Raw genomic sequence first — 25,952 nt, 5'->3', positions numbered from 1 at the left:
GTACTATTGTAATATACAAGATTACTACAAATAATCAGTTTACACTGTTGTAATCCCAAATTTGGCCCATTATCTTTAATTTTGAATTTCTTGTGTTATATAGGTTTAAGCTACAACCTAAATGACACTCATGTTTATTTACCTTGATTTGTTTGCTTGGATTTTGCAGTCAATTTTTGAACAGTCATATCAAGTTAAGGACGCTATTATGAACAGTTCACAGAGTTTATACGTTATTCTTACATTCTTGTATAAACTGCAAATCTAATAGCAAACAAGTGATTACAAGCACACAAATATGTATACTTACAACATTTTTCTCACCAAGAGTATAGAATTAAAAGTCTGAAGTAACCTAAATAATTACCGCACCAGCCAATCCAATTAATTCAGTGACAATGTATGAAACTACAAGTGATACCAGTACATGTGCAAGTAGATAATATTGCCCCTATATCCTGACATCCATTTTTATTTAGAAACTCTATTAAATTAAATGAGAGTTCTACATGTCAAATGATTGCAGGCTACAGTTCCATCTGACCTAGGACTTTTTGAAGCAAAGTCTTCAATAGTATGCTGGGGCAATATTATCTAGATTATTAGGGTTTGCACTATGTAGTACCATCTCCCATGGACTGAACAAAGATTGCCCACATCATTGGTTAAGTCCCATGAAGGGTTTTACCTTTTAAGTCACCACCATAAAAAATATACATTGCTCAAGGTACACAATATATATTAAAAGGAGGCTCTTCTTTTTTTAAAATGACCCACACTTTTAAAAATGATAGTGCAAATGACCAATCATGGCTTGTTTAATTTTTTATTAATTATTATATTATATTGCTTGGTTTGGCCCCCAAGGAACCCTCCTGCCTTTCCTAAGGAGAAACTCTACCTTATGCTAGAACTTCTTGTTTTTCTTATGTCACCAGCCTATCTTGAGGCCAGGTACATGTCGGGACAGTCTAAAGGGAAGAAATACAGACTGCTCTCACTGAAGAAGGTGTTCAGGAAGATGACAAGAGCACCTGTACTTCTCCTTCCACCTGGGAGAAATAATTTTTACTTTTTTAAGTTACAGTGACTATTAGTGACTATATTGCAGCTTGAAAATTAGAATGAATTTAGCAGAGCAAATCACACAATTTGCCTAATCCTGCATGTTTTACCCAGACAAAACTCCCATTGAAACCAAATGGGAGTTTTGCCTATAACTGCAATCCTGCAAAGACTCACACTCATGCTAAAACTTAAGCATGCAAGTAGATCCATAGACTTCTAGGTCTACTCATGCTAAATTTAAGCACATGCATAAGTCTTTGCAATATTGGGACCTAAGATCAGGCCCAATACATTTTAAGATAGAATCTCTTTGGGAAACTAAATTAGTATACATGGGATATAGACAGGATAACAATTTAATCAAGAAATACTGTAGGATAAGTTGATCCGCTCTGAAATGTCACTTTCACACAATGCTACAAATACACTGTTAGACTGTATAATTAAAAATGAACATTCTTAATCAGGTTTTAGATGGCTGGGAAACAAAAAACACAAAGTATACTGTTAAACCTATGTACTGAAAACATAAGAGGCTTTGGCCACTTGTGGTTTATCTTCAAAGTATTAAACAGTTTTTTACGCAAAATAATTTTAGGGATTAAAGAAATAATTTTCATTGTTATAAAATACTATTTTTTAATTTTTACAGGATTATACCAAATATAATGAATGGGAGCCCATTCTATATCATAACTCAGATTTAATAACTTTCAGGAAGGAGGAAAAATGTATAGTCAGGACTTTTCCAAACTTTTTAGGAAAGGGAGAGAAGGGGAATGGGAACAAACTATCAGAAGGTTTTGAAATGTGGCTCGAAACAGAATACATTATTTTTTCACATTGATTTTAAGGCCAAGCAGGGACCATTATAATCATCTAATCTGACCTCCTGTGTAACACAGGCCATAGAACTTCCCTGCATTAATTCCTGCTTCAAACCCAGTAGCTGTGGTTGAAGTAGAGCACATCTTTTAGAAAAGCATCCAATCTTGATTTAAAAATTTCCAGTGATGGAGAATCTACCACAACCCTTGGTAAGTTGTTCCAATAGTTACAGTAATTATCCTCACTGTTAAAAAGTTGTGCCTTATTTCTAGTTTGAATTTGTCTATGTTCAACTTCCAGCCACTGGATCTTGTTATACCTTTTCTGCTAGATTGAAGAACACTATCACATTTCTGTTCCTCATAGGTACTCAGACTGTGATCAAGTTACTCAAACTTCTTTTTGATAAACTCAGGATTGAGCTCCTTGAGTCACTCTCTCACAGGCATATTTTCCAATCTTTTAATCATTCTCCTATCTCTTCTCTGGACCCTCTTTAAATGTTCAGCATCCTTCGTGGCGTGTAGACACCAGAACCGGACACAGTATTTTCATTAATGCCAAAATACATTTTTAAAATACATTTTTATTTTTATTTGATAAAATCTAAAGTCAAATTAAAATCAGAGAAAGGCTTTTTAAGTGGATGGAAGATTACTTGCTTGGAATACAAGCAACCCAATAGCAATCTAACTACATGATAGGCAACTTTAGAACTGAAAACTACACTTTCTACCCCCAAAAGGTGGTTTTGAGAAACAACTTTCACAGCTAGGCATTCTGGGTCTTCTAATTATGGAGCTGGGGCCTGGGCAGCTAACCTCATTCATGCACTAGATGAAACGGAATATATGAGAATTTGGTAAGTGCCTAAAGGTATTAGGAACACAAATTCCATTTAAAGTCATTTGTAATTAAGTGATTAAATCCCATGGACACTTACGAAAATCTCACCAAAATAGGTTGCAAATATCTAAGACTGCAGTAGGGTAAAAATGATGAAGTCGTCACTTAAAGAAAATTATGCAAAGCCTTTCATAACAAATATAGAAGGACTAAGAGATTTTTGCTTCACAACACCCACTTAGTAATATAGAAAGTATTGACAAGGTTTGGCAACAAGAACGTGCATGTATAACACATTCCTCTCTGAGGAAATGGCTCAGCACGTGACAGCCTGGCTCTTTCACTCAAGCTATAGAGACTCACTTTTCCAGATCTAGAGATCCCTAGTTGAATCCCTGTGGGCAGGCAAGGTATGGGTCTCAGACAGGGAGCACTTACTCTGACCAGACAAAGTATGTAATCCAGTGGTCAGTGCATATGATGTGTCCCCATCTGCCTGAGCCACAGACAATGCGAGTCTCTTACAGTTCCCATCTATTGGGCCTAGCTGTCTAGCTTGATTTGTAGAGACCCATGCATTCAGGTCTGGAGGTCACTGGTATTGGTCAGGATAGTGGCCGTCACATAGAGGACCTGTAGAAAACAGGGCTTTTGCAGCATCTCTAAAATATTAACAGATGTAGGCTCTGGTGGTCTGTGTGTGGAAACACATTCCAGAGTCGAGATGCCAGTTTATAGCAAAGAGGCGCAGCTCAAGTGACTCTGGTGACCTCAGATGAAATAGCATTGCATGATTAGAGAGAGAGAGTCTCTCAGGTAACTTGTTCTTAAACCACTTAGGGAATTATAGATAGGAACCAATAGGTTGAACTCCCCCCAAAGCCAATAGGCCTTAGCAGTTAGAACTGGTCCGATGCAATTTTGCAGTCTTCCTGAAAATTAACAGTAGATACAAAATTCTTTGAAAATTAACTGACAATGAATAGTTAAGAATAACATTTTTGTTTTTCTTATGGGAGAATGAGTGATTATGTTGGAATGTATAGGAATTCAGAGTGCATGATTCATTTTTCACTATTGTAGTGCAGCTGGGAAGTGAAGTTAAAGAGAGGAGTAAGGACAAAGGCATAACTTGCTAAAGCAACAATTTATGAAGCTTCTCCCAGAACTAAATTTACAAAAACATTTGCAACAATGTTGCCATGCTGTAATTTGTGAAGAACTGACAAAAAAACTCACAAAATTCTCAGTGCAGACAAATATTCAACACCCTACCCTCTTAAAGGTAAGGATGGGAGAAATGGCTTAGAAAAATTAAGACCCATGGCCCTGATCCATAAATGCATTTAAGCACATGCTGAACATTAAGCACAGGAATAGTTCCACTGAAGCCATTAAAGTTAAGTACATACTTAAGTGCATTGCTGGACCATGGTCCATCCCACCAAACCTATTCCTTGAATTATTCATACATTTTTCTCAGGTTCTGGCTGGGTAAGAAATCCTCTCTCCTATTCTAAATACACTCCTTTCCTGCTTCCCTATATTCCTCCAAATGAATCACTGTGCATGCTGCCATGCTAAGAGATCAACTCTAATAACCTGCTAGATGAGAAACACAAAATGATAAACAAAACAAAGTCAGTATTACAGCAGAAACAGAATGTAAAATAATCCTCTTAGATACACATGCGCAGTTCCCGCTGAAGCTGTATGTATCAAAGAGAGGAGAATTTGACCCATATTTCTAAATTAGCAACAAATGCAAATGCAACATATTACCAATAGAACTGTGTGCTCAAAGATGAATATATTCTGATGCCTCGTGTTACAATTTTTTATATCAATTACTATAATCAATGTTACGCAATTTGGCCATTAATTGTATCCAAGAGTTTGTTAAAATCTAAGAGAGATTCTAATAACTAATTAATAACAGAATATGAAAATGTCACCAAGTTAATGAAAATGCTACAAAGCGCCACTAAGTCTGCCAGCATGCCCCAGGATAACATATAAATCAGGCTTAGAATTAGAACTGGGAAAATTATTCTTAGCAAATAATGTATTCACCAAATTTAGCCCCCTTTTCTGTTCACACATTATCCAGGAACAGACTTAGATTTTTGCTCATGTTTTGACTGGTTTATGCTAATTTAATTTAGAAGAAATCTATAGTCTGATATATTTGCAATTATTGCTTTTGTTACTTCTATTCATAATTTGGAATTCACTTTGTGTACCTAAAAGTGTGTCTGCTCCATGATTTTTCATCATCAAGGCAAATCCCAATAGGAGGTAGTCTCCTTGCAGATCAAGCACCACCCAGATCAATCTCTAGCTAGGTCTTAAAAATGGTCTGGTTGGATGTTCAGTCTACCTGTCATTGATAATCTTATTGCATCACCGAAGCTTTTGGCACCCGTGTGATTGCCAACTGTGCAGCAGTCCATGACTGGAGGACTCCTAATCTCAGGAAGACCTTTCAAGATGACAGTGAAAAAGCTTCCACCATGAATAGATATTCATGCAAGTCTTCAGAACAATTTATCTTCCCACAAACAAGCTAGCCAACAAAAATTATTTTGTATAACATTTCATGACAAGTGAAAAGTAATCATAAATACTATCAAAATGAATCTGTAGCTTTCATATTGAAGGCATATTTGCAATTTTTTTGCTGTATTTGCCCAAGAGATTGGGAGAAATTTTAACCCAGATCTGAAATTTACAGGTGGCAAACACCACTAAGCTTTGGAAAAATCAGATGTCCAGATCTGAATTGTGTGGCTCTACTTTGACTGCTTCACTATTGACACAATATGGAGACTGGTTTCAGAGTGGTAGCCGTGTTAGTCTGTATCAGGAAAAACAACAAGGAGTCCTTGTGGCACCTTAGAGACTAACAAATTTATTTGGACATAAGCTTTCGTGGGCTAGAACCCACTTCATCAGATGTATGGAGTGGAAATTACAGGAGCAGGTATAAATACATGAAAGGATGGGAGTTGCCTTACCAAGTGTGAGGTCAGTCTAACGAGACAATTCAATTAACAGCAGGATACCAAGGGAGGAAAAATAACTTTTGAAGTGGCAATGAAATGGGCCACTCTCATCACCACTTCAAAAGTTATTTTTCCTCCCTTGGTATCCTGCTGTTAATTGAATTGTCTCGTTAGACTGACCTCACACTTGGTAAGGCAACTCCCATCCTTTCATTTAGTTATACCTGCTCCTGTATTTTCCACTCCATGCATCTAATGAAGTGGGTTCTAGCCCACGAAAGCTTATGTCCAAATAAATTTGTTAGTCTCTAAGGTGCCACAAGGACTCCTTGTTGTTTTTACAATATGGAGAAACATTCATGCTAGCAATACCTGTTAACAGTAAGAAAGGGCACCCAATTTTTAGCTCATATTCTGAAACTTCATCATTGCATTTTGATTTTTATCAGCTGGCCCCATTGCCTCCCCACTTACTGATTAGTCAAGTTTACACATCTAACAAAACACTTTAAATTTGCAAACGTAAACTAGAAAAACTCACGTAACATGTTGGTTTTGAATTTGACTTTCATTTTAGAACAGGGATTCAGAGTCAAACCTGTCTTACATCCCAAGTAAAACAAGTGAAATCTAGTCCACAGGGGACATTATTCACATCAAAAAGCTGTGATACAATATGAGCTGATTGGTAATAGCTATTCAGAAGTGAGCCAGGACTAGAATAGTGTAGTTGCTCCAAGTCCTAACTGAGGGAACTGTATAGAAGAGCTTGCTGACAGAATGAGCATATGGCTACTATGTATCTTACTTCATTCGGTGTTTAACAATCCCACATCAGACCACCAAATATCAACTTAAAATGGTAAAAGAAACCACCGATTAATCTAATTTATGAAAAAAACCTTGAGTTACAACAGCACAATAGGATAAAAAGAGAGAGAGAGATTAGATATAGATATTTAAATGATCATTGGTATCATTCACTGTATAGGTATCATTCATTTCTGCAGTAAAGTAAAATGAGTCCCAATAACGTGAATTATTGGAGTCATAATTCAGGTCTCATTAGTTAGTTCTTATATCTCATTTCTTAGCTAAATGTGAGCTAATACATTTATCCCATCTTTCTAATGGCTCTGTATTCTCCTATCCTCTGTTCTTCAACCAGTTTTCAATAATTCAGATATTATAACTCACATTAATTATAACTTATTTTCAATAGTCTAAAACAAGACAGCCATAATTATATCAAATAAGAGGACAGGTAACATCATTCTACAGCATGTGGATAATTTATCATTCCAAAGTATTTACAGTGTCCAATCCATTTTATTTTAAATCCTTGTCTAGTTTAACAATTGTTTAACAGGCAGATAAGAACTTTAGAAACATAATATTAAACTATACTTTAATTTTTTTAATTAATGTTTTTTTCTTTTTCCCTCTTTTTAAAAAGTGAAATTTTTGGCGTTCCTGAAAGATATCAGTTTGACAGAATTGGAAAATTAATTCTGTTTATCCACAGACTGCAAACAGCCTTGGCCATCAGCAGAGCAAGCTTCCATACTCTGCATTGTCAACACTGACCTGATGGGTCACTTCTAGGAATGACAAGCTAGTTCATTTTCTATGGGCCCAGTGCTGCATTCCTTAGTGAAGTCAATGGGAGTTTTGCCTGCATACAGAATACACGACTGGATTCTACATCTGTTCAGTCTTCTACAAAGGCTGCCAAAAGGAGTGTCAGCTACTGCCTACAATGGGGTATTGTTTTATACACACTAGACACTGGACTGAGATTACCAATATGAAGCTTATGGAACAGATATCAGATGGTGGTGGCTTTCAAAGAATCTGAAAGAGAATGGAAGAGACAAAGAAACTTGAGACTTCTACTGACCAGAACCACCTTCAAACTGTTGACTTAACTGTAAAAAGCTTTTATATGGCACTTTTTCATCTGTAGATGTCAAAGCACTTTACACTTTGGGAAACAGAGCCACAGTCAGGTGAAGTGACTTCCCTAAGGTCACCCTGTAGGATAGCAGCAGTGCCAGGAGTTGAACCCAGGTCTCGTGAGGCTCAAGCCTGTGTTTTGTCCACTAGACATACTGCCTCCTGGTGAGAGACCAGAACAAAATTCAGTGGAAGTTAATTTAGCTAGAGTCTTCACAGAATCTCATCAAAGAAGAATGAAAAAAAAAATATTGTCAATACTGAAATTGGTAGCAAACGATCAGGAGTATTCTATAACACTACATTCTACAGGCCTTGCTAATAGGATAAGAACTCTATCCATCTTCCTTTATTTTTTATGCATAGATATGTACCTTATCTGATGCATCCTTTGCTTTTTGTTTATCAGTGAGCTTCCAGATGCCAAATTCTTCTTGTGTGGGACTCAGGTCCCTCAAGTGTCACATGCTTTAGTGAGAGTTAAGGGTACTCAACTTTTAGCAGTAGCTGAGCTCCTTACAATGTCAGTTATCATAACTACCATAAATGATGAATAAATTATTTTAAGATTAAATTAAACAAGCCTGCTGTAAGAAGAGCACAGACAATTCCATTAGCTATATCAATTTCAAACCTGGCTATTCTTCTTTTTCTTTGTATTATGGTGTTATCCTGAATTTGGATCTGGTTCTGTTATTTAATGGTCTAATTATTCCTGTAAACGGACCTTTTTTACCATCTCAAGAACAACATCAGAACTTCTTTAGACATAGATCTAAGCTGTCTTTTACAATATGCAGAAAGGAGCCTGTATGCATTAGTAACAACTATATTGGACGCCAGCAACTCTTGGCTTTCTGGGACTACTAAGGGGGCTTCTTGGCATAGGCAAGCCAGCAAATGTCTGCCCCATACCAGCTGAAAGCATCCAAACAGTTACTGAACATTTTGCTGTCTTTAATATGTTGTTACTCTGAGCAACCGTCTGTTCTGCCTCGATGGTAGATCTGGACTTGCTACTGGTTGTATCTGCCAAGTGGCAATCACATAACAGCACCAAATAAAATACCATACAGGCTTCAGTCTATGTAAAATGATGTTATGATTCTTATATGTACTGAACTTTTTGCAACCTAATTCTTTGCTATGAAGTCTTTAGACAGGTTGGGCCTCATTTGCAGAAGTACCCTCACCTCTAACTGTAACCAGAGGAAGCTGAGAGTGCTTAGCTCCTCCAAATTACAGGCACAAGGCATCTCAAAAGTTGGTCATCCAAAAACAATGGCAACTAAATCAGAGGCCATTTTGGAAAGCACTGGGCTTAGCTCCACCAGGAGTGGATGAAACAAAAAGGCAGAATAATCTGCTTTTTTGCAGAGAATTCAGTAAGCAATCTTGAGCCCCTGAAACAGAACATAAAGGTTTGTTTTGCGCAAAATTATTATAGTTTAAATTGTACTGCAGATTCATATCAGACAATATGAGCTGAAGGCTATTTAAGCTAGAGTGAAAGGCTCCTTAAGCTCCGTCAGAGTTGGTTGGGAAAACGGACATTTTTTCCTGCCTTATATTTCAACAAAAACTAAATAAACTTATTTTGGTCTAAATTTTGCACATACAAATTTGGCTTTTGGAAAAAAATTGAAAACCAAAATATTTTGGATTTGGAAATCCTGCTGCGTTGCCTCATGGGAGTTGTAGTTCAAATGCTTCATGCTCCCATTCTCCTCTGCATGCCAGGCTCTCTGGTTGGACTACATCTCTCATGATGCACCACTGTCTCCCTTCAGGGGGATAGGAGATGGCTACATCATGGAAGTCCCTGGTGATGGTGTACCTGGGAGATTTGACCAGCTGGGGAACCTGGTCCATAGAGCAGAATGGGGTCATGAGAAAACCAAACTACTTTCCCTTGAGGCACCGTGGCAGGATATCAGAACTGAAATATTTTGGTTTTCAGCCACTTGGTTTTCAATGAAAAAAATCAAAAGCTATCCTCGGAAAGCAGACATTTTGTGGAAAATAGTTTAGTTGAAAACCCAATTTTCTTTCAAAACCAGTTTAACGAAAAATTTTCAACCAACTCTATTCCACAGGCATATTACCAATCTTAGAATCTTGAGGTTTTCAGACTGTGACCTACACACAACTTGGTGATTCACAGAAAGCTAGTAAGTCATAGGTGATAGTTCCTCCACCTCCTTATTCTTAAATCATATTACAAAATAACTACAAATACTTTAAATAACATCTTAATTTTACTTTTTCATAAAAGCAATTGCTGCAGATGCCACGGGGACATTATGTGACAGTGGAGGGAGGGAAAAGATCCATACAAGGGTATTAAGATCTCTCATCACTATGATAAAGTTCACTGCGGACACCAATGAAGTATTAATAATTTCCCTCCAAATATTATTATTCCATTTTGTGGTGGAACAGGATCCCGTTCCTACTCCAGTCAGGAAGAAGTTAAAGAGCTCCCCTGGTCACAATCAACCCCCGCTTGGTGCATTTGTGAGGCTGGTCAAAGAGAAAGGCACAGCTCCTTAAAAGGGAGAATCCAAGCCCAGTGCAGGGCAACACAGAGAGGTAAACAGAGCTCCCTTGCCCCACAAAGCAGGGGTTGCTTAGTAGCAGAATGGCTGAAGAGACTCTGCCAACTGGACCCACTGGAGACGTAGAGGGATCTTCTTTACTTTGTTTTCCTTTTTGTTTAGAACCCAGAGCACTCAGTCCAGGTTCTTTGGATTCTTAGGAAAAACTATTTCACTACGAGGGTGGTGAAGCACTGGAATGGGTTACGTAGGGAGGTGGTGGAATCTCCATCCTTGACAGAGCTCTGGCTGGGATGATTTAGTTGGGGTTAGTCCTGCTTTGAGCAGGGGGGTGGACTACATGACCTCCTGAGGTCTCTTCCAATCCTAATCTTCTATGATTCTATGCAAGGGGGTAAAGGGACCCAGACTCCCTTTACAGAGAATGCCGACCTCTTACCTTGCAGTGAACTGCTGGGTAAGCCCATACTGTTTTGTGGGCTGCAATGTTATGTGGTTTACTCTTACCATTTTTTGGACTGCATTATGCTCAGAAGGGGAGGTTGCCACCTTCCAAATGCAACTAGCATTCTAGCCATGTGCACAAAGACTGACTCCTTGGTGCCTCCTCCAAACCTTTCCCTCCTGCAACCTATGCTCAATCTGTGCTCCTCCCTCCAAGTTCTAAGCAGGTTGCTATATCTTTCCTTTTACAATTATTTTTGTTGTACCTTTTGTGCAAGTATTTGCTGACTTGCTGGGGCCAGAGATTAGTAGTACATAGTTCATCCTAGGAAGATGGGTCCACCAGCCCATTGCAGTCTGTTAGGCCTCATACTCCTTCAAGCATGTTGGTCTTCAAACCAGTCCTGACTTCTTCTTTATGTTATTGCTGTTGCAGAGGGGACTTCCTTTTAGTCTGTTGCTGCCTCTATACTATTGGTCCTCTATGTTGCTTATATACTTTGTTTCTTATGACCTTCCTATGTCAGACCAGATGGCAGCTGAGGTTCTTTCTATGTCCTCCTGGCCCTAACCTTGGCCCTGTCCATCTGTGTGTGCTAGCTGTCTGCTGCTACTCCTCAGTTGTCTTTGGTTTCATCTCTACTACTGTCCTAAGTCTGTAGCTACCTCATATAACCTGTGTCCCACTGCAGCTTGGATTGTTGCCTTTTGCCATTGTTTTGTGAGGTTATTTGATGGCTGAACCCCAAACTGCTCGCCTGGGCATAATGGCCTCAGGTTCTTGGCTCCTTTGTTGTAACAGAATTTCTGCCTAGCTTGGTGTTCTCTTAACTGCTTCTGTGTACTGCATGTCTTTCCTCCACAGGGCTGAAACCGATTACTCCTCACAGGAAGCAATGTCTTGGTTCTCCAACTCATCAGTCCCTGTGCTGGGGTGCATTGTGATGTTCCAACATTGCCAGGTAGGGATCCCTTCCTGTCTGCTTTGCCTTTGACATCAGTCTCTTTAATGTCTTTACTGTGGCTCTACCTTCCCGTTGCTTTGTAGGTATCCAGGGGAGGCTATCTGCATTCATATTCCCATCTGCCACTGTGTCATTTTAATTCAGCTGAAGTGTACTATGGCCATTGTTTGATCATAGAGTGTCAGACAAGCTAGACCTTGCAAAATGCCCCTTCGGTTTCTGGATCACAGTTCTTGCTTGAGTTTCCTCCAGATAGTCCACCTCCAGAACCTGGAGTAGTAATCTACTGTGACCATGTAGTTCCTTTCATTAAAAGTTAAAAGCTTTGTTCTGACTTTTCTGCAGGGTTACATTGGGATTTCCTGGGGCTGTAGAATCTCCTTCTTTTGTCAATCATTATACTCTTTACACACCTTGCACTGTTCCAGGTACGCTCTCAATTGGGCCAGGCCAGGCAATTTACTCTCTGGCCTCTATCCCCAGGGGTGAAACATGCATCTGTCTCATCACATCAGCTCTTAAAACTGCTGGGATTACTGCTCAGTCCCCATTAACAAAATCCCATCTTGCACACACAACTCATCCCTCGCCTGGTAGTAGGAGGTAATATCCTGTGGCACTTGCTTCTTGCGATCTGGCTAACCCAGAAGTATAAATACTTTTACGGCCCTGTAATACCCCATTTTATTCAATGCTTTAATGGACTTTCAAATGCCTGTTCTTGGGTCTCTGACCATTCCCTCACTGCCTCTGTGAGTGTTAACTGTCTCAAGGGCTCATAGATTTCTGATAGGTGTATGCCGGAAAGAGAATTGGCCATCTCTATCAATCACTGGATTTCCTTCACATCCTTTGCATTTTGTTAATGGCTCTAAATTTCTCAGGGTCTAGCTAGAGTGCCTCAGAAGTCAACAGACGTCTGATGTAAGGACCTCTGTTCTCCTCAGCTTCAGCTTTTCTTCATTCAGCCTAATATTCTGCTCCTGGCACCTTTTCAGCAGTGGTATCATGATCCTGGATTGCCTTTTCTTTGACATCTCCTTCTCCTACAATAAGAATGTCATCAGGTACAATCTCAATGCCTTGGAAACCCTGTTTGCATTGGAACACCTCTAATATCAATAGGCATTCGTACCCAACAATACTTGCCAAAACATGTGGCAGAGTTGTCAGGTGGCTGGATGTCTCATCTAGCTCAATAGGATTCTTGACATCACAAACTAACCTGGATAAACTGGGCAGTATGTCCTCAATCATTGTTTGTGGGTAGTTACTTCTTTTCAGTGCTGTTAAGTGGTTTTGGATCAGTGCAGATGCTCAATTAACCTGCAGATTTTCTCACCACTAAATAAGTTGCTGATCTACTCTGTGCTAGTTTCAATGGGTATGATGATGCTGGCTTGCTAGTTCCTTCTTCAGTGGCTCTACCAGAGCTAATAGAACTCTGTGTTTCTGCAATCTCATGGTCTCATGTGGAGGTATGTTTTTAACTTCAGCTTGCCCTCTAGGAATCCATCTCCTTGAAATATGTCCTGATATTCTGCTAGAATGCTGGACAGGGCATCCAGTGACTGTTCTCTCTCCTCTCATGTTGAGGATATTCGGGTGTTGTGCTGCAACAAAGCCATGGCTGTTACTGCTCTGCAGTCTAGCACTGGGTGGTACTTCTGTATGTACTATAAATTCCAAACAATGTTTCACAGGTTTCATTTGCCCACTGGCCTCAATGTTGTTTTATTGTACACCACTGGCACTTGGTTACAGTTCTCCAGTCTAATATTGCTATTTATCAAATGTTGCTGGGATTACATTGCTGTTGGCTCCACAATCCATCAGGAATCAAATTGGTCATTGGTCTCAATAACATATAGTTGCAAGTATGGCAGTTGAATGGCTGGCAGCCTTCTTCTGCAGTGTGTGTATATTGAATGTCTTCAATACATTCAATATACATTTGTTACAGTTACACTGCAGATATCCTCCTCTTCGATGGAAGTCTCTACATCCTCAATCACTGTATGTACTGCTGCTTTTTCTTCTGGGGTAGCTGCAGCACTGGGACATAAAGCAGTTCAGTTTCCTACACCCTCTGCACTACTGCCCACAGATTGGGCATTTTTCATTTACCTTTTGTGTTACTTTCCAAAGTATATATACTGAACCACATAGGCATGGGAACTAGGGGTCTGGGAGGTGCTGAAGTGCCCTTGGCCGGTTCCCGGGGTCCTGACTGCCAGCCCCACGCCTGGGGCTCTGCTCCTGGCCCCAGCTGTGGTCCCAGCCTCGGCCCCCTTACCTCTGTCCACATCCCCCCACTCCCGGCTCCACAGCCCCGCTCCTGGCTCCAACTCTGGGGTGAGGTGGGGCACAAGGTAAAAAGTTTGGGGACCACTGGCTTTCAGCACCCCCATTGTAAAAAGTGTTCCAGTGCCACTGTTGGACCGTGATGCCTGCATTCTTCGCCAGTCTTTCCCTGCCCTCCCTACTGGGTTCCTTTAACTTGAATCTATATATTTTTTCTGCACTAATGGATGTTGTTTTAATCCTTTCTCTGCCTTGTTATTTGGAGGCATTTCTCTAGGGTAGATCTGTTTCTCTCCACAATCTCTCCTGTAAACTAGAATCATGTGTCCCACAAACGATCCTGTTTCTCTCTAAGTAAGGAATCTTTAGTGTCTCCAAAGTTACATGTGGATGACAAAATTCTATGCTCTGTAACTTAAGTACCTATTCCATCTTCTGATTTTTGGTTTCAGGTAAGAGAACAGTATCTCTATACAGTCTCATTTTGTCTGAGGTCACAGTACTCAGACTCTTATCAGCTGTTCCAATGTTTTGGTCATTATTCCTGACAACAGTGTTCACTTATTGCCCTTTTTCTGCAATGAGACAGTAAAAAAAAGCTTGATCTTCATTTTCTCATCTTTATCCCTCATGGTCAGCTCTGTAAACAGACTCAGTTCTTGTTTCCACTGCTTCCATGATTGTGCAAAGCTTTTTGTCAGGAAATCCAGCATTACTGGGTGTCTGAGTCTCTTCATGCTGGCTGTTTGGTTTCTAGGTGCTGCTTTTTTTGCCCTTTAAGCACTCTCTCTTCCTTGGTGTGGGTTGCACTAGACTTTCCACTGGCACCAGTTTCATGTAATGTGTGTGGACAGTAACAGGAAAGAACTCCGTGTTTCTAACACTAAACTGTCTCACAAAGAAAACTATTTACATTGAGGCTGCAACTGCAGCTAGCATTCAGGCCTTGTGTAAACAGATTGACTTCCAATTTGTGCTTCTCCCTCCAAATTCCTTACAGGCTGCAACTCTGAGTAGTATAGGGTTACCATATTTCAGCAAGCAAAAAAGAGGACGGGAGGAGCCCCACCCTAGCTACGCCCCCGTCCTGCCCTAGCCCCGCCCCTGCCCCTCCCACTTCCCGCCCCCCTCAGAACCCCCAACCCTCCCCCCGCTCCTTGTCCCCTGACTGCCCCCTCCTGGAACCCCTGCTCCTAACTGCCCTCCAGAACCCCACCCCCTACCTAAGCCTCCCTTTTCCTTGTCCCCTAACTGCCCACTCCTAAGACCCCCCCACCCTAACTGCCCCCCCAGGACTCCACCCCCTACCTAAGCCTCCCTGCTTCTTGTCCCCCGACTGCCCCCTCCTGAGACCCTCCCCGCATCCTAACTGGCCCCCTAGGACCCTACCCCCTACCTGTACCCTGACTGCCCCAACCCTTATCCACACCCCCACCCCCAGACAGACCCCTGGGACTCCCACACCCCATCCAACCACTCCCCACCCCCTGACAGCCCCCCGCCCCAGAACTCCTGACCCATCTAAACCCCTCTGCTCCCTGTCCCCTGACTGCTCCAATCCCTCTCCCCACCCCTGCCCCTGACAGCCCCGACCCCAGAACTCCCAACCCCCCCCCCGCTCCTTGTCCCCTGACTGCCCCCTCCTGGGACACCTGCTCCTAACTGCCCTCCAGAACCCCACCCCCTACCTAAGCCTCCCTGTTCCTTGTCCCCTAACTGCCCCCTCCTAAGACCCCCCCCCACCCTAACTGCCCCCCAGGACCCTACCCCCTACCTGTACCCTGACTGCCCAAAACCTTCTCTACCCTCCCCTGAAAGCCCCCTCCCGAACTCCCGACCCCCCCCCATCTCTTGACTGCTCCTTCCAAAATCTCCCTGCCCCTTCTCCGACCCCCTGGCCCCCTTGTTGTTGGCCTTCGCCTAACATCTCTGTGAACTTGCTCGGGAACGACCTGAGCCGTTCGTCCCGGCACGCTGGGCAGCAGGGGAGGAGGAGCAGGGGAGGAGCTCCAGACTGCCGGAGGCGATCTGCGAATGCAGGGAGGGAGGGAGGGATCTCAGCTGCAGGGGAGAGGAGGAGGGGCTCTCTCTGGCTGTCAGAGCCCCATGTAAATGGCACCATTCGGCCAGCTGCCCTGTTAGCCGCACGCGCTCGGCATTGAGGGGGAGTCCGGACATTTACAAATTCCCCCCGGACGCTATTTTTAGCTCAAAAAGCCGGACATGTCCTGGGGAATCCGGACGAATGGTAACCCTAGAGTAGTGTAAGGTGTTGGTTCTATGCAGAGGCTCTGCCCTTAAGAGCAGTCATGGGCATATCTAGATACTAATAATCATTGAGCCAAATCAGCAGTGCATGGGGCAGCTATTTAGTCAGAAAAAGCACCGCTGGAGCGTTGGTAGACAGATAGTAAATGTAGCCAGCAGCAAACTGTCTGTATCCAGAATAGTGTAGCTATTTGTTGATGTGCTTGTCTGTTCAATGCACATCTGCTCCCAATTTAGGTTAGTGCAGAACTGGTCCTTTATATAATGAAACCATTTCAGTACCCAGTGCTGTAATCCTTACTTCAGGTCTCTCAGCGTATGCGCAGTGTGCCCAGCAATTTGATAGCAGCAGCAGCCGCCAGGTGAACAGCCAGTAGCCCGCCATTGAAGTGAGTCAACGGGTACTCGTCAAGGATATGCGACACAGTCTGATGTTGACCATATCTACATTGTGGGTAGAGAAACCCCATTTGAAGAGACTGGCCACACAATTGCCCTGTCCTGTTTGATACTGATTCAGGGATGACCACAAGTGCCTCGGCAGGTCAAAACCTGGTGGGCAGATGGTTGGGTCAGTGACAAGAGAGTGATTAATGACTGTCGTTGCTGACCATTCATTACACCAAGCAGATTCCAACATCATGTTCTGTGGTGGCATAAGTTACTATAAAGGATTGTCTAGAAGACAGGAGAACTGATGTGTGGTTGAAGAGATCTGAGTACAGAGGCAAATTGCTGTTCTCACGGATCTTAGTCAGAAGCATGATGGAGGCCCCCTCACGGCGATTATGGGGAGGTGCTATGTTACTAAGTATTGGCAGCCATGGCAACAGAATTGCATGTAAAGTCCCGGTAACAATGCACATAGTTTGTTAAGCTCTACATCGACCTCAGGTGAACTCCCATTTAAATGTGAATGCAAACTATTTCAACAGGAATTTTGCCTGCATGAGGACTACAGGATTACATATACAAAGTGTGGCTATATCAAAGTGCTAGACTTGTTGCTTAGTTTTTAAAGATTAATTTCTCTCTTCATTCAAGTAACGATCAGCCAAAGGATTTGCTCTATATTAGTGACTGACCATAACCTTGTGAACTCTATGAAAATTAACTGTGAGAAAAAGAGTCACTTGTGCTGAGAACATGAATGCCAAAGCTTTGCACAGAATCTATTTCTGAATTGTTGTAGTGTTTGAGAAAAAAAGGACCAACTGCAAGCTCCTGAATTTACACTATGCAGACAGATACCTGAAGTGAATAAGCCCATTTACATGCACACCAGGCTAGTGGGCTTTTAACTAGACGTATGCACTCTCAAATGCACAATTGGAGTGTGTACTCTGTGTTCTTACACACATAATTTAGGCATGCACAAATATATGAATATAAAAATATTTGCTGATGAAAACCTGGCCCAGGATGTTTTAAATGGAAATATCAGAAATATAAACTAACCTTTTTGACAAAACACCACCAGTAGCTGAAAACTCCCAAATGTCCAGTTATTCAAATTTTTGGGAAAGAAATCTTTCCTGGCCTAAGAACATTCATTTCAAGTTTCAGTCTAAAGTAACATTCATTTCTTGCACCCAGGTTATAAATCCCTGAAATATAGAATAAGGCACAGACAGACCCTTAACAGTGCCAACACTAGTGTCCTGCTATAATACTGAGCAATTATTTATTTACATTTTTAAAACAGAGTAAATGTAATTAAATAAATGTGATGAAGAACTAATGTATCTAATTGTCTAATTATACAAAGTGAACTAAGCTACATAATTAAGTACTTAATTATGTAATTACATATTATATAGCTGAAGCATGTTATATAATTAGGGAAAATGTAAACTTTCACCAGAGAATCCATCATAAGTTACATTGGATGGGAAAAAGACAGTCCACTCTCCATTACAAGAGCCATTGATTTATCTAATTAGGTGATAGAGTGTCTGGACTTGTCTGTGAGACTAGCAAGGATTCTATTAACAGCAATGGGATCATTTAAACTTACAGCATATTAAACCTTTTTTTATGCCACTTGGCATTTCTGGAAGTGGCAGTTACGTATTTTCAAAGATATCAAGTTGATCCTACAGCAATCTCTCTCAAAAGCTGCTAACCACAGTATCCTATATCAATTAATCAATTTTTATAACATTGTTAATAACTTTGTGCCATTATTTTAAAAGATTAGTAGTTTTCCAAGGCAAATCACAGGATTTTTTAGTTTTCCAAATTACTAAAATTGAGTGAAAGTTTCTTCAATCAAAATTTGTCCAGTTTCCAGTTTGTGAAATGTTCTTGGAAGCAGAATAGTTTTTCAAATTTTCAGTGAGATTTCACATTAGTGTGTTTTTGCTATTAGAGCAGAAGGAAATGCATTTTTGGAGCACCAAAACTATTCGTGAATTTGTGTTGAATTCGGCAAGTTGTTTGAGCCAAAAAAAAAAAAAAAAGCTAGAAATTTTTTTGGAAAATGTAGAAACAGTTCATTTTGACATTTTTAAATAAACCATTTTGATTTGATGTGTAATTTTGAATCAACATTAGAAACATTTCATTCAATCCAAATGAATGTTTTTTGTTTCATTGAGAAAAATAAAAGAAATCTCTATTGGATAGAAACAAACCAAATTTGGGGCTATTTTTCAGTTTGGTCACCTTTTCCTTTCCTTTTCAAGATGGACTCAATTATCATCTCAAAAGAATATTCACTCCAAGTGATGGCTGGTGGCATTTTGATTATAATGGCCAGCTTTGGGTTCCCCAGCAAAACAGGACTTGTTGGTATATTACACTGGCATAAGCTTCTTCCATCATGGAGCCTAGGGTGAAACAAGCCCAATATCTATATTCCTATATTTTTCAGAATTTGATTTGACTCTATCATGATTAGCTGTTGAATTTTGCATATCTGTTACTTACATAGCACCCAAAAACATGCTGGGCATTTTGCCAACAAATAAAAAGGCAGGTCCCGGCCAGAAAGCGTTTACAATCTATACATTATAAACTGAAGCATAGGCCACTTCTAGAGGAAGGATACCAGATAAAATGGATTATTAGTCCAATGTGCTATGGTGAACTCCATATCTCTAAATTATCTGCTACTCCTTGACATTAAAGGGTAGGCTAAAGTGCCCATTCAAGTGAGTGACAGTGCACAACTCTAAAATGCAACATCTATTTTGTTTAATGGAGACCTGAATGTGCAATGATAGCAGGACTGGGCTCTTTATGAAATAATCATGTATTTTAGGACACGCATTGAAGCCAAACAGTTTACTGGGGCCCTAATGCTGCAAACATTTATGCATGGGCAGGGCCGGATTAACTCTCCTGTAGGTCTGGGGCTATTAGATTTTGTGGGGCCCCTGTATACAAGTCTTTTTCCTAATTTAAAACAAAACAATCATAATTATGGCATGGAGGCTATTAATGCTATACTAAACTTGCCTTTTAATTAACATAAAGCTTTTTCTGTGGTTACATTTCAGTCTTAAAACATGTAGAATATAGTTAAGTTAATTCAAAATAGCCTACTTCTTACCTTAGAATAGCTGTTATATTAGGTTTTTTTCTGAGAGGGAGTTTGGGTGCAGGAGGGGGATCCAGGCTGGGGCAGAGTGTTGGGGTGTGGGAGAGGGTGAGGAGTGCGGGATCTGGGATGGAGTTTGGTGCAGGAGGGGATTCTGACCTGGGACAGGGGTTTGGGGAGCAGGAGGGGGTGCGACGTGTTGACTTCGGCTGGGAGGCACTTACCACCGGCGGCTCCTGGCCAGTGGCACAGTCTCTGCGTGCCCCTGGGGGTAGGGGGACAGCGATTTTACGTGCGCTGCCTGCGCCCATAAGTGCCACCCCCACAGCTCCCACTGGCCAGTTCCCAGCCAATGAGAGCTGCAGGGATGGTGCTGGGGGCGGGGGCAGCACGCAGAGCTGCCTCCTTCCCCCCCCCCCCCCCGAGGCCACAGAAATGTGCCAGCAGCTGGTCACTTCCAGGAGCAGCATGGGGCCAAAGCATGCAGGCAGCCTGCCTGAGCCCTGCTGTGCCACTGGACTTTTAGTGGCCTGGAGATTGCGACTGACAGTCAGAAGCTCCAGGATCGACCAGTCGATCGTGATCGACGGGTTGGTGACCACTGAATTGTATATTATTATGGATTTATTTTTGCAGGGGCCCCCTTAGTCTGAGGCCCTGGGCTGCAGCCCCTAAAGCCCTTGCGTTAATCTGGCCCTGTGCATGGGCATAGCTTTCCACACAAGTAGTCTCACTGGAAAGAATTACTCATTTGTATAAAGTTACATATGTGCATATTTACAGGATTGGGACTTAAAATATCCTCAGGAAATCTTATCCCCTATCACCCAAGTTTTAATGTTGCTAGAGGAATATGCAATACTCCTCTTTTAAAAATAGTGGTCTAGATTTTGCCTTCATGTACACCCTGGTATACCCATTGAAATCAATGAGCATGCACAGGTTTATATGAGAATGGAACTGTGTCCAACACTTGGAAAAGAAATAGACAATGAAATGCACAGGAAAATAATCTCTCACCTTCCAAGTCTTCCTTTTCAAAATGCGTTTTGAGAATGGAACGAGTGCCACCTCTGTCCACGACAGCTTCTTCATCATTTCTCTGCAAAACAGAAATATATATGGAGGAGTCTTTTCTTTTTGTAACCTGCGAGCAAGATTGAAGTGTAAGTATAAATAATTTTAATTTTCACTTTTATGGTTTTTCCCTCAGACATAAGGTTTAAAGAATCTCTTTTCTCTTATTAAAATCTATTCTTCATATGGCAGCTTTTATTGTGCAGTGTTTAAAACTGGCTTTGATGTGAAGAAATTAGATCTGTTGTGACACCATGCGAGATGACGAGTAAATTCTGGTTTCTGGGAAGCAATAAAATCATGAGCCAGTAAAGTTATGCAGACAATGAAAGAAGAGGTGACCAGTTGAGGCAGTTACACTATTGTACTCTTAGAGAAACAGCTGTATGCATGCATTTTTGGCTCTGGAAAAAGAACTTCTGTAAACAAGATGACATTATGAACTATGCGCAAAACAGAAAAATCATAAACATTAGCAGTGTTAATACTATGGTTAAATTGGAGAATATCAGTCTCAGTAAAAATGTTGATGTGAAAAAAATTCTAATCCCATGAAAGCAATTAGTCTCAATTATTAGATGAACTGTAATTCTTTCACTTGTCTGGTTTCAGCTTTATGAATGCTTTATAGTTACACTGTACACAGTGTACTCTAATTCTATATACTGCATGCAAACTCGCTTTTTTTTTTGGTATACTGAATGCTCTGATTTTATGTTGTAGTTATACCATACATTTTAACAGTGTAAGCAGTCAACTCTACATTTTGACTATACTTATACTATGATAGTAAATACTTTATGCTCTGAAATTATACTGTAAGTGTATTGTATGCTGGAATGGTCTACTTTGGTATTGTGTCCTTCAGTGAAAGCTAATGTTAAAGCTAAAAGGCATGACATGCTGCTAGTTTCAGTTATTTGGGACACAAACTGTAATGAATTAAATATACCCAGTATTCACTAAAGATATTAACCCTTTGGAAAGTCAGCCATAATGCACAGGTAGTAAACTGAATGCTGGTTTCCCAAAGAGCTGCATATTTGTGCTTACAAAAACAGATACCTTCATTTTACAAAGGAAGAGACTGGCTACTGGATCAGATGAAGAGAAAAAAAATTAAACAAACAAAAGCATTAATTAACATATAATGAATATATATTACATGACATCAGTGTAAGTGGAAGAGGCTTAGAAAGTGATATTAGAATTTAGACCTTCCTGACTTTTATATTTGAAAAGCACACCCTAGTAAAAGCCTGGTGCAGAGCAGTTGCTTAAAATACCAGTGTTTAAAGCTAAAAATGGATAAAAGAGTGAAAGGAACATGAAGAGAAATTGCACCATATGAGCCCTTCTCCTTTAAGGAGAAACAGCAAGGGTTGGATCTAGAGCTGAACAGTATGCATTTTGGGATCCAAGATTTTGCTTCAGGTTCATCTAGAGTTGCCAACCCTCCAAGATTGTCCTGGAGTCTCCAGAAATCATAAGATTATGTCATGTAATGAAATCTCCAGGAATTCATCCAACCAAAGTTGGCAACTCTAGGTTCATCTCGCCTTTATTATGCTGCAGCTATTTCATATACGAGAGTCTGGGAACTGCATCAGCACAAGGCTGTTAAAAAGAGATGGTAACAGTGCCTTTATTAGATCTTTCTATCAGATAAGGGTATATAACAAAAATTTGACAAGGAGGTAGGAGCCTTCTGTTGAAATCTTTTTGCCTCCTAATACATTAGAGTTAGTTAATAATCTATTGAATGCATTAGGACATTTTTTTTTTTACAAGTCATTCGGTCAAATTAACATTATAGACAAAATTAATCCATTATTGTAAGCAGTAAGACACATCAGGGTGTGTGTCACATTGAAATACTGCCATGCTCCTGGGTGAATTGTTAGGTATGAATCCAAAAGGCCAAGTATTACAGTAATGTAAGAAGTAATGCTCTTCTTGCATAAATCATTCCCAATAGTTTCTCACTGTGGTTAGGAAAAGGCCCTATGGAAGCAGCATTATGGAAAAATCCTAATCCATATTACATTGCTTTTATAATTAATTTATTTATATAAAAGTTAAAATAAAGTAAAAAGTAAAAAAATCATTAATAAATATTGATTAAAAATTATAAATTTATTATTTATAAACTTGATGCACACATTATTCTACCTTTGACTTTTTTATTCCCACCTCCACCCCCTGCACACATTTGCCTTTCATCTTCAGGCAGTCTTTGTCCAACTTATCGCCTTCTCTTGTAAGAGGGCATCTTCCATTAACATTAGATGGAAAAATAGCTAGATTGAGAGTTGTATGTTGCTCCTGTTTTAGTGGTCAAACCTGAGCAAGCCCAATTAAACAGGCACTGCGGCTTTTTGACTTCCCATGCAGCAGCGTATAGAACCGTTCTGTACTCGGTACCGTGGTAACATCATGGTTCCTGTACTCCCTCTCCTCCCAAGTCAGCTACTAAATCTGCACAATGGGGTCCCGATCTCTATTGGGATCCTTGGCACAGCTACAATATAACTAATGAATAATGATAGTGGCAGACATGCTGACCACACCCTCACCCTCCCATCGTGACTAAAGATTAGGAAATTAATTTCATTTTTTAATATTTTTATTAGTGTTCCAGCAAAACTGTATATAGTGTCATTATTTTTAAATATTCTCATAAATGAGAGGCTCAAACAGGAAGTACAGGCCAAAACCACCATATAAAAGTCATGGAAGGTAGAATGAGTATTCTAGATGACTTTAGTGATATTCAACACATGCAAAATAATTTTATTTATTAAGCACTCCTCTCACCCTCAAGTAAAGTGTTCAAGGAGCGAGACAAACAATTAAAATACAGCAATAATTAAGAACCCAACCATGACTCTATGGAAGTCAATAGAAGTCTTTCCAATGACTTCAGTGGGAGCAGAATCAGGCTCTGAGGCTACAGGTATATCAAAGCCTTGAGTTTTACAACATATCATTGTAGCTTTTCTTACTTTTAGCCCATTTTGAAGAGGCTGCACACTCAACAATTTATATGACACAGAACTAAGGTGCTCAAATTATCTTGTTATACTGGAGTAGTTTGCAAGTAAATTTATGGACACACTGACCATGTAAGAGTCCTTCGAATTGTCCATTATTGCATTGAGATGCTTGTTGACTTCAGTGAACAATGTGGTCTAGTGCTTAAAGCCTGGGAGTGGGCTCCGGAAAGTCCTGAGTTCTAATCCTGGCTCTGTCACTGACTTGCTGTGTGGCTTTGGGAAAGTCACTTAGTCTCTGTGTCTCAGCTTCCCCATCTGTAAAATAGGGATAATAATACTTCCTCATAGTGGTGTTCTGAGGCATAATTAATCAATACTTGTACAGCACTTTGAAGCTGGAGAATGCCTAGTATTTTAATTCTATAGTGTGCTCATTTTCCGTATGTAAAGATGTCTTGATAGATAGCAGTAGAGCAATAAAACCGTAACATTTAGGGATATATAAAATGCTTTCTCAAAAAAAAAGATAGATTCTCATAGGCCCTGGAATGGTTCACTGCTGCACAACTACAGACAATATTTTTGTCAGGGTTTTACATTTGGGCCTGATTCTCATCTCATTTACATAGGTTGAAAATTAGGAGTAATTCTATTGAAGTCAATGGAGTAACACTACTGTGAAACTGATATTAGACGAGAATCAGGCTTTTTTTGTATTAAAAATTGCAATAATTTCTGTCTTTTTTTACCATTTGCTGGTGCCTTATGCCCTTTATACAATTATCAGGCTGTGATTTTTCCTTAAAAAAAATTATGACAAAATTATTTCCTTAGAAATAATTAAATAATTTAAACACACAGTACAATAATCAAACAAAACATCCAGGGTAAAACAATAAGAGCAAGATGAGTCCTTTAGGGCTTTGGGTGAAAACCCTGTGCTATTTAGGGTGAAACCCTGATCCTTAACTTCATTGGGAACAGGATTTCACCCATTTACATCATCACAAATGAATACCAGTAAGTCCTTTATTCCACACCACTTCACATTTCCTATATGCCAGATATTTTACCAAAAAAACTATTTTAAATGTTTTCAAGTGTTTTAAAAATTGCACTGGTACTAATTTTTGTCTCCTACTATCTGAAAATACTCAAATGCATGATGATGAGCACAGTTCAGGTACCTAAGGGTATGTCTACACTTCAAGCTGGAAGGGTAATTTCCAGCTCGATGAAACATACCCACACGAGATCTGATTGAACTAGCATGCTGGAAGTATCTAAAATAGCTTTTCCATACACAATTATGTCATAATTGTAAGGCCTAACATCCCAGAACGTTCTAATGCTCGAACTATGGAAAGCTGGGAATCAACTCTTTTCAGTTGTATAAGCCCTAATTTCTAATCATATATATGTTGCAGAGATCAATATCCTTAAACCTGTCATTGTTTCAGAACAGTATATTGCCCATTCCACACCGCAGACATAATAAAACCACCTCAACGAGCAGTGGTAGCTCTGTCACCAACATACCACTGTGCACACTACCTCTTATGCCAGCAAAATTTATGTCTGTCAGGGTGTTTTTTTCACACCCCTGAGCAACATAAGTTTTGCCAACATAAGTGGTTGCGTAGACTATGACAGGCTTGTGTTTTAATAATAGCTGTTGTAAGCTGCTCAGAAGTTTGCAATCTTAGTAGTAGTCCCAGTTAAAGATGGACTAGCAGGCAGAGTCCAGATGAGATGTTTAAAGTTGCATAATGAATGCAACTTATCACATTGCTTCCACCAAAGTATCACACGCACGCGTATGCACACACTCTCTTCAGATTTTTTCTGGGTGATGGAACTGTAGATGTATATATATCAGCATCTTCACAACAGACTAATGACAACATTTCAGTATTTAAAACCTATGAGATAAATATGCATGTTATAAATTCTCAACAACAAAATAAATACATGATTTTTTAAAATAAATGTATAAACATATGTCATAAAAACTACCTAAATACCTCATTCAAGTGTCCAGACTCACTCAGATTGCTGCAGTATACAAAACATAGAATCATAGAAATGTAGGG

At 40.2% G+C, this 25,952-nt stretch overlaps 1 protein-coding gene across 2 annotated transcripts in view; it reads right to left on the bottom strand.

The window, feature by feature from the left end:
* Positions 1-25,952, bottom strand: part of SLC4A10 (solute carrier family 4 member 10) — a 176,592-nt gene that overhangs the window by 127,350 nt on the left and 23,290 nt on the right. For both annotated transcript variants that reach the window (XM_065413209.1, XM_065413210.1), the window contains exon 2: positions 20,807-20,888. In XM_065413209.1, the coding sequence (XP_065269281.1) occupies positions 20,807-20,888 (82 nt within the window). The remainder of the gene's footprint in view (positions 1-20,806; positions 20,889-25,952) is intronic.

This window comes from Emys orbicularis, chromosome 11 (genome assembly GCF_028017835.1).
Source record: "Emys orbicularis isolate rEmyOrb1 chromosome 11, rEmyOrb1.hap1, whole genome shotgun sequence".
Lineage (NCBI taxonomy): Eukaryota > Metazoa > Chordata > Testudines > Emydidae > Emys > Emys orbicularis.
Note: the sequence above shows the minus strand (reverse complement) of the source record. Positions and strands in the feature narration are given on the sequence as shown.